The 9,964-nt window shown below is 48.0% G+C and overlaps 1 protein-coding gene across 1 annotated transcript in view; it reads left to right on the top strand.

The window, feature by feature from the left end:
* Window positions 1-9,964, top strand: part of tenm4 (teneurin transmembrane protein 4) — a 135,187-nt gene that overhangs the window by 77,406 nt on the left and 47,817 nt on the right. The window contains 6 exon segments of the mRNA XM_042064275.1: window positions 1,945-2,064; window position 3,402; window positions 6,697-6,873; window positions 6,875-6,958; window positions 9,570-9,803; window positions 9,805-9,838. Of these exon segments, the coding sequence (XP_041920209.1) occupies window positions 1,945-2,064; window position 3,402; window positions 6,697-6,873; window positions 6,875-6,958; window positions 9,570-9,803; window positions 9,805-9,838 (650 nt within the window).

The following is a 9,964-nucleotide window of genomic DNA, read 5'->3' as shown; positions in this document are numbered from 1 at the left end:
CGCCCGCGTAAACGGCCAGAGGCACAATGGCGTGAGACGCGGGATCGTGTCAGAAACTTGTCACGGGGGCTTTTGCACGCTCTGTGACAATGCGTCAAGCAGCTGTCCTGTTGTTTAGCCTCCACTCGACGGATTTTGGCTTCTCGTGCACGCGTGGCCCCTTTGTGCAATATGATGTTTTAATTTGCCTCCCACACCTGTGAGCTTCTGCGAACGCGTAATGAAGGGCTTCCAGAAATAAGTCTCAATCTACCGACGTCGAGATGAATCGTTATGTCGCTCCGCACTAATAGGATTCAACACCATTATGTCGAAAACAACACCCCCAGCCCCACACAAAATAGCATCTCAAAACAAAAACACTGCAGCGAACAAACACATTCCTTTTTGTTCCACAAAAGCCTGGCCACCGAGTGATAAACATTTTTCCGATGCAGTCCATGTTTCCTTCAACTTTAATGTGCCTCGCTCTCTGCAGCGTGATGAGTTTTGCCTGCCAAGAAGTTCAGTGATGTCTTCACGCTTTTCTCTCTCGCTCCCCCCCCCCCCCCCCTCTCTCGTTCTTTCTTTCTTTCACTAATTTTCTGGCACTCAAAAGCATCCGTCTGGATTTGAAGATATTTAAATCGTTCCTTCGTGGTGGCAGATCGGCCCCGTGTGTGTGTGTGTGTGTGTGTGTGTGTGTGTGTGTGTGTGTGTGTGTGTGTGTGTGTATTTCACAAAGCACAGTGGGGAGAGAGAGAAAGAGCTCCACTTTTACGCCGTTAAAAATCTGAAGGTTGCTGGAAGGCCACCTCTGGCCCTATCAAAGGAGATATTCTAAAATAAACTCTTTCGCTAAACTCTCACAGTCGCATTTGGGGGGAGGTGTGTGTGGGGGGGGGGGGGGGGGGGGGTGTATTTTTAAAAAATCTCTTTCAACTTTGTGTTGTAATTTCATTTGCAATGCACTGTTGGTGAAACCGGGGTGGGGGGGGGCTTGGGGCTGGGTGTTGCGGTGGCAGGTGTGGTGTGGCGGCCACCGGATCTCCTCCTGGGTTGTTTATGACCATCGCGCCGCGGCACGGCCAAGGTCTTCCGAAGGGGAAGCGGCTGCCAGAATTAGCATAAAGCCGGGTTCCCTGGGACCCGGGTTCTCATTGGGTGAATGCTCTTGCCTCAAGTAAGGACGACGCGAGGGCAGCCACTTACATGCCAGTGTTAATTGTTTCCAGTACGAGGCAATGTTTAAGATCCAATGCATTTAGAGAGAGAGAGAGAGAGAAAATAGAGAGAGAGAGAGAGAGAGAGAGGAGAGAGAGAGAGAGAGAGAGAAAATATGCCTACAGTCTAATTGAAGAGAAAAGATGGAGCGATTGCTTAGGGAAATACTTTTTTTCCTCTCCAACACTCATCACACAACTCGCTGTAATAAATAGAGCTTTTATAATAATAGTGGCGAGAGACTGTGGTGGGAAAGTCACTGGAGCAAAACCTCTCCCAGCAGCAGCAGCAGCATTTGATTGAGCTTGACTCTTTTAACACTGATTTATTGGCCACGGCACGGCATACTTGTACCAGATAGGCCTACCATATCTAAAAGTGTAAGTCAAGCGTTCGATGTGGCAGCGGTACACGTGGGTATCGAAAAGCAGGGCTTTACAAAACGTAAATAAAGGTCCCCCGGTTTTTAATTAGACATTGTGGCGAATGCTCCACCATCTTGTTTGCCTCTCATTATCTGTGTGTTTTAAGGCTGGGAACCCCACCGAGGCCTCCTTTAAAGCTGCTGCTTTTGTTTTTATTTCATTATTTAGATAATGAAGGACCGCTGTGATAAGAAGTGGGGAGAAAACTATAGAGTGCCAAAGCAAAGTCACTGACGTGTATGTGTGTGTGTGTGTGTGCGTGTTTGTGTTTGTGTGTGTGTGTGTATGTATGTGTGCCTTTGTGTGTGTGTTACAGTCACGCCTGTGTATTCCGGGGACAAGTTGTGACTTCTGACGGCACCCCGCTGGTTGGAGGTGAACATCAGCTTCATTAGCAACCTACCTACGGCTACACCATCACTAGACAGGATGGCAGGTGAGTGACTCATTCTCAGTCTCACACAGACATACATATGCATTTGTGTACACACACACACACACACACACACACACACACACACACACACACACACACACACACACACACACACACAATGTTGTGTTGTAAGCAGGGTTGTGCAAAATTCCAGAATTAAATTGAAACTGGCTCTTAAATTCCAATTAAATTCTTGAATTTCACTTGCATTTCAATTGAGGTAGCAAACAGGAAGCAGAATTGCAATGTGAATTTTGCACAACCCTGGTTGTAAGACAGAAACCGATTGTGTGTCCTGAGCTCTCCACTTGTTCTTTTCTATAAAAGGTTGTGGGGATGTCACGAGGCGGCCCTCGGCCCAAGCTCTTCATTGTCTAGGGGTGTTTGTTGAATTAATCTAAAAGCCTTTCGCACTCGCAACACAAACAAAACACAGAAAACACAGCTACCCTATACGCTAGCCCTACTGTATGTGTGGTGCACAAACTTGGAAGTAGGTCCTAACCGTGTCTGAATGTGAGCTATGTGTGTGTCAGCTTGGCAGGAGAATCAAAGAGCAGTCACATAACCTGCCCGGTACCGCCGATTCCTGTAGCCCTATGGCTAGCCCAAGCGATGGTTCTTGTACAACGTTTCAAGTTTTATTTTAATTTGATGGTGGTTATTCCAAAGCCATATTCAATTCCATAGTCCACAAATGGCGGCAACACAAGGGGACAAAAAGCTCATGCTGAGCCTTGCAAACTAATTGCTGCCAAAAACCGCTTCCGGAAAGTGAGGACAGGTGTTCCATTTACCAATTAGCCACAGGATAGTGACATCACTGAAGCCCCACTTGTAAGTAAGTGCTATCCCTACCATGCAACCCTAACCTGTCGTAACAGGGGATTTAAAATCTTAAGATTATAGTATAAATATAGAAATGGTGATGGAGTTGTGAAAATTGTCTCTTGTTATTTGTTTTTTTTTTATCGTTATTTTGGAGAAAATGCCGTTTTGAGCATGTAGTTTTCTAGTCTTTAGTCTTCTGTTTTGTAAGTCTTAATGTTTATGCCAGAATTGATGTTGATTTCTTGCCAAAATGGATGACTGCTTTGAAGTTAAAGGACTCACATGCACAACTATTCAATCGCTAGCACATATACACACACTCGACAAGGTGATTCAACACACACACACACACACACACACACACACACACACACACACACACCACACTCATATACAAACACACACACACACACACACACACACACACCACACTCATATACAAACACACACACACACACACACACTCACTCTCAAGCACACTTCAACACGATCCAATAAAATAAAAGTGTTCATGCATTCACACCCCAGGTCTATTTCTACTCCTCTCACCTCCTCTACGGTAGGTAGGTGAGAGACGATCATTATCACACACCATTTGGGATGTGGTTTGTAAATACTCACAAATGATAAAGGATGAAACACAGACTCAAACCTCATCTCTCCTCTCTCTCTCTCCTCTCCTCTCTCTCTCTCTCATCTCTCTCTCTCTCTTCTCCTCTCTCTCTCTCTCTCTCTCTCTCTCTCTCTCTCTCTCTCTTCTTTTTGTTTTCTTTCTTCTTTCTTTCTTTCTCTCTCTCCTCATGTTATATTCTGTCTGTGGTTCTGTCTCTGCCTCTCCTTGTTGTTGAAGAAGACTTGTGAAGTGGCTCTTTATCACAGTCATTCCGTGTAGTCTCTTTCTTTCCCCACTCTTCCTCAGCCCTTCACATCTGGCTGCACTCATTCCATACCCCTCCTCCCTCTCCTGCTTTCTAGCTCCTTCTCATTTATCCCTCACTCTCTTTTTTTTCTCTGTTCAACTGGGCCCACTCCCCCCCCCACCCTCTCTCTCTCTCTTTGATGATGAACTGGTTCCACTCTATCATTCTCGTTCTCTATGTTCAAATGGGCCCCACTCCTCTCTCTCTCTCTCTCTCTCTCTCTCTCTCTCTCTCTCTCTCCTCTCTCTCCTCTCTCTCTCCTCTCTCTCTCCTCTCTCTCTCTATCTATCTCTCTCTCTCTCTCTCTCACTCTCTCTCTCTCTCTCTCTCTCTCTCTCTCTCTCTCTCTCTCTCTGTTCAACTGGGCCCTCCCTTTTCTTCACCTTCATTTCTGCACAATCATTAACCATCTGTGATTTTCATGCCCCTCCCTGTCTTCGTTCTTTCTTTCTTTTTCTACCTCTCTTTCTTTTTCTACCTCTATTTATCCTCTCTGCACCTCTGCACCTTTTCTCTTTCTCTCCTTTCTCTTCTCCTTCTCTTTTCCTCTGGGCTTCCCCAGAGTTGTGCAGTTAGTTCTGCCTCTCCTCTCTCCTTTTGTCTCCTTTATGTCTATCACTCTGCCTCTCCCTCTCTTTCTTTCCGATCTCTCTTCCTGTACACCTCCCCAGCATACCTGCAAACACTGCTCCCATCTCCCAGTCCCTCACCTAAACACACACACACACACACACACACACAAAACACGCACACTCACTCTCTCTCACTCTTTCTGCGACTTCCCTGCAATCACCGTGAACAGACTCAGTGCAGTGTGAAATCAGAAAAGCACCTGTTCAGCCACTTCCCCCACACCCAAGCTGTCAGCCGATTGTGCTTTTTTTTTATGATGTGCTCTTCATTGTCCATCATGCCTGGCTCACCAAATTGCCTCCTTGTCTACAGTATCTGCAAGAACAGCTTTTTTTTCTTTTCTTTCAGTTTTTTGGGGGGGCTGATCCTGATCTGTTGTGTTTGTAGGTGTCAGACAGGGCACAGGGTGACTGGTGGGCTTTTCCGCTTAAAAAATACAAAACAAAAACACGAACAAAAACAACAACAAAACAGATATAAAGCTTATCCTCTCCCCTGACTCTCTCTACTTTTATCATAAAAGAAGAACCCCTTGCACCGGAGGCCGCATACCGAGCTGTCGTCTAAATGATTTTAATTACTGCTTTCAATTATTAATCTGTGGGGACGGTGTATTGACTCAGGGGTAACGTAACGCACTGTGGCTGAGTAAACGGTGGTAATGACATTCCTTCAGACCCAGAGCAGCTGCATGCGCACTGCTGTACTGGAGGAGGACTCCATGCCCACAGGGTTTCCGCCGTGATTGATAATAGGACTGTTGAATTGCACATCGATCAGCAACCCGCCCCATGTGTGTGTGTGAGGAGTGTGTTGGGATAGTGCACCGACCTCAGAAACACCATGTGGGTTCCATACCACATGCTTGGATACGCAGGCACACATGCACACATACTGTACATACGCCTACACATAGATACTGTACACACACACAGGGAATCCACAACAATAGCAAGGACATCACAACAAGGACAGGACAGAACAGACCTTTGTTTACAGGACAGTGGTGCGTGCGTGTGTGTGTGTGTGTGTGTGTGTGTGTGTGTGTGTGTGTGTGTGTGTGTGTGTGTGTGTGTGTGTGTGTGTGTGTGTGTGTGTGTGTGTTATTACGGGCATGGCAACAACCAGCTTTTTTTCCCCCTGTTGTGCAAAACATGAGGGAATGGGCTTGAATGAATGTCCAGGCCGTGTGAGAGTGCTGCTGCGGTGCTTTTAGCACGGAGGCCCGGGGACCTCGTCTCCTGGCACGGGCCCTTCTCCCCGGGGTGCCGCCATGACCAGGTGCTAATTGCCCGTTTCGAAAGAGTGAAAAAAAGAAAACGAAGAGCTGAACTCTTTAGTCGCAGGTGTGTCTGGCTCGCAGGTGGTCTGTCACATCTCCTGTCCCCGTTCGCGGTCAGAGGATGTAACAGGTTTGCGCATCAGACACCTTTCTGGCCAGGACTGGTAGGGTTACTCCACCAGGAGAGCTGCAGGGCGAACGTGGCACAGTCGCCTGATTTCACTGCGAGGCACAAAATAGGATGGAGTCCAGATATTACCAGGGATTGATTAAGCCGCAGGCATCCGCTTGTCCCCGACCGACACATTTCATCTCCTTACCAGCTCGCGAAGCGGCCCCATTTTCAATTGGGGTACAATCGGTGGCGGCTTTAAACCTGATAGCAAGGGCTCCTATCGCGCACATGAATATGTCTCCTATCAAGCACATGAATATGTCTGCATTCTTACTTTTCCCCCTCAGAGAATAATGGATTTGTGCAGAAACCCATTCAGCCGATTCCATATAATTTCTCCTACTCAAAGCTCAATAATATCAAGACGGCTGTATAATTCCATTGTATTTTGCGCATATTGTGTGCCACATTGATAAAAGACTAACTAGCGGAACAGCATAGCTTCAACCATAGGCTCTCATTTAGTGTTATAATTAATTACAACAATCATGTAATCCTTTTGGTGTTTCTTTTAGTAGGAGTGAAAAATTGGCATGGCTTTATGGTGAAATGCGATTATTTTTTATTAGTAATTATTAAGTAGCACATTAATAGACTCTTGTGTGATTTCGATGATTTAAACTGAACCTTTTGCATAAGCTGCCCTTTGGTGATCTCCTTCATTGCTGCTTCGTGATGCACAGAGAGTATGTGTAAGCAGCGTGTAATAAGTGTTGAAATTGCTAATTAACTGGTGGGGGCCGCAGTGTGAGATATCTGTCCCTGAGTGTTCTGGTCGTCTCTTTTTTCAGCTTTGCCTGGTCTCCAACGGAGGTGTGGCCATCGCACTGCGCTTCGAGCGCGCTCCCTTCATCACCCAGGAGCACACGCTGTGGTTGCCATGGGGACGCTTCTTCGTCATGGACACCGTTGTCATGCGCCACGAGGTCAACGACATTCCCAGCTGCGACTTGAGCAGCTTCGCCAGGCCCAGCCCCCGTCGTGGCGCCCGCCCCGCTCACCGCTTTTGCGGGCACCTGTGTGGAGAGGGGCAAAATCGTACCTGAAATTCAGGTAAGACCTCCGCAGTGTCCCATTTATACCCAGCAGTCCATAGTCATCCATCATCCAACACAAACATGCTCCCCACTCCCCAAAACTGACTCACCATAGCCGACCACAACTACCCTCTCATATCAGTTGCCTCCAAACCTAAACCCTCAGTCACATAATTACCACCCTCATTCTCATCTACTCGTAGCCAGATCTCTGCCCCAGGCTTTCTCCTGTCCACTATCCTCAGCTGCCGCAGAGGTATGGCCATCACCCACGCCTCCAGCTCTCCTGCACCCCGAAACTCTCTTCTGTCCACTCTCTTCAAATCCACCAACTCCCAATCTCACTCCCTCCCACACACCCACTCTCATCCCACGCTAGAGTTCCCCTCAAACTCCACTCCACTCAGCTCCATCCATCCATCTCTCCCTCTCACTCTATCCTTCCTCATCCCTGCACACACATCCCATGATTCACCGCCAGCGCCTCCACCTCTGGCACCACCCCCCCCTCCTTCCTCCCCGCCCCCACCCACCCGCTCTGTCGCAGTTCCATCCACAAACACATCACCGCCACCCGGCCCCTGTAGTGATTCACAGCCACCCTTCTACTCCTGCCCACGCCAAAACTCTCTCTCTCCCCTCAAACCCTCATCCCCAACCACCACCACCACCAACCCACCAACCTCCACCTTCTGCTGTCGTCAAGTACACATCGCAGTCCCTACTGATCCATTCCCCCATCGGCACCGGCATCCACAACGGCGCATCACCAAGTGGCGGTTGAGTCGGCACTGATTCACGGCGTCCGCCTGGCAGGCGGTGATGGAGGGCCCAGGGCTGGGTGGGGTGAGTGCGTGAAGAAGCCAGCGAGATTGCGGGAGAGCATACATCACGGCCCGGGTGGAACAGTAACTCAGCCGAGTGGCAGCGGCGGGATTTTATCTCCGGCGCGTAATTGGTCGGAGGCTACCGTTTCCAATTTGCCTCGCACGTATTGTGCCTGCACTTGGTGGCGATAATTACATTTTGCCAGGGAAGAAGAGACCTGGCTGTCCTCTGTCGTTATTTCGTCTTCTTCACCCCTCTACAGATGAGGTTTGCATGGGGCAGGTGAAAAGGCTGTTGTTCCTGTTTCCCAGTGGTAATTGTTGTTGTAATTGTATGTACGTGGGCGATAACTGTTGTTTGCATCCCATGGTTATTCCATGTGTGTGCATCCCCACATTCATTCAGCACCTGTCCTTTCAAACCCATTGTGTGTCATTGTGCATGAACAATATATGTTCACATGTGTGTATGTGTGTGTATGTATCGAATGTTTTAGCACCCTGCTACCCTCACCCCCCCAAATCATCTTGAAAATTACTTTGTCTTCCACTATGGTTTACAAGATTAATGACTTCCCACTGTATCTGGCCTGCAGTCTGGACTATTAATAACTTCAGGAGACTCTTCTGTGAACACACACACACACACACACACACACACACACACACACACACACACACACACACACACACAAACTCACACACACACACATTCTCTGGCCACCTCCCCCATCCCCCAACTTTCCCACACTTGCCAATTTGCCACCTCTGCTGAAGGGTCATGCTGATCAATCTCACAACTCCCTCCCCCAACACACACACACACCAGCCCCTGACATTTAGTAGCACAGGCGTGTTAATAATCACAGACCTCCTCGGCTGCCTGATAGCCTCCAGTGTAGGCTGTGCCGTCTGCAGCATTAATTGGCCAGCCCTGACCTCGTTGTGTAGGTGAGTCGAAGTGACCGCACAGCAGGCTGCTTCGAGAGGCAGCGGCGGGCCTTTGAACCACAGTGCTCCTGCTGGTTGCCTGCATGACCGTTAAAAAAGAAATGAGTACAACTGCAGCGATGGTGCCTCACTACAGCCTGCCCAAACAGCTGGAGGGCTGGATGGCTTGCTGCAGACAGTCGATGCATACGAGTCCAGACGCCGCGCAGCGGTCAGATTATGGATTGGACGGTATTGATGAGCCGGTGGAGACAGCCCGATGTTGGGAAAAAAAGTATTTCAAAGCACTCGAAAGGTTACGTGGACAAGCAGGTGAAGCTGTCGGGTCAACTGCTACAAGCAGGCTGAATTTAAATGCCACGCCTGCAGCTTGACAGTCCAAAGAAAATGCAGACGAACTAGAAAACTCTACATCAACTCTGATTTTCTTTGGCATCTTCTGATGAACTGATGAAATGGGTCAATTGCTCAGTTGTACAAGACTTGTGCTTTCAACTTTGTTTAAAATATTGTATGTAAATACAGTATGTATTGCATTACTGTAGTTAGACTCAAGGAGTGCTGATTGAAAAACTCCTAATTAACAAATATTAACATGCCTTAACATACGTAACCTTTTCATATGTGGCAAACTTCCGCTAATTACTTTCACATGCAGTTTAGTGTTAATTAATTCAGTAAGTGTTAATTAGCTATATATTCCTCTTGGAGAACTTACACATTTCACTTAAAGAGAGCAGACAAATCTATTCCCAACAAGTGTGTAAAAAAATCAGGAAAGTCTCAAGTGTCCACGTGACTCGCTTTTCTGAAAAACGATTAATTAACGTTCTCCGCTGCTTTTCCCAGGCCTTGCAGTCGGAGGTGCGGATCCCCGGCACGGACATGCGTCTCAGCTATCTGAGCAGCCGGACGGCGGGCTACAAGTCGCTCTTGCGGGTGACCCTCACCCACGCCGTCATCCCCTTCAACCTGATGAAGGTGCACCTGATGGTGGCCGTGGAGGGGCGGCTCTTCAGGAAGTGGTTTCCCTCCGCGCCCAACCTGCTGTATGACTTCCTGTGGGACAAGACAGACGTCTACCAGCCAGAAGGTGTATGGCTTGTCAGAGGCCTTTGGTAAGTCTGACAGCCTTGGATTGCTTGTCTCTGTTTTTTTCTTTTCCACAACGGCTTTTCCACTGATTTTCTGATTACTTTTACCTTTTCTCCTTAGATTATTTTTTGCTAACCAATAATTTTGAC

Source organism: Alosa sapidissima, chromosome 15 (genome assembly GCF_018492685.1).
Source record: "Alosa sapidissima isolate fAloSap1 chromosome 15, fAloSap1.pri, whole genome shotgun sequence".
Taxonomy (NCBI): Eukaryota; Metazoa; Chordata; class Actinopteri; order Clupeiformes; family Clupeidae; genus Alosa; species Alosa sapidissima.
This window is presented reverse-complemented; position numbering and strand designations above follow the sequence as displayed.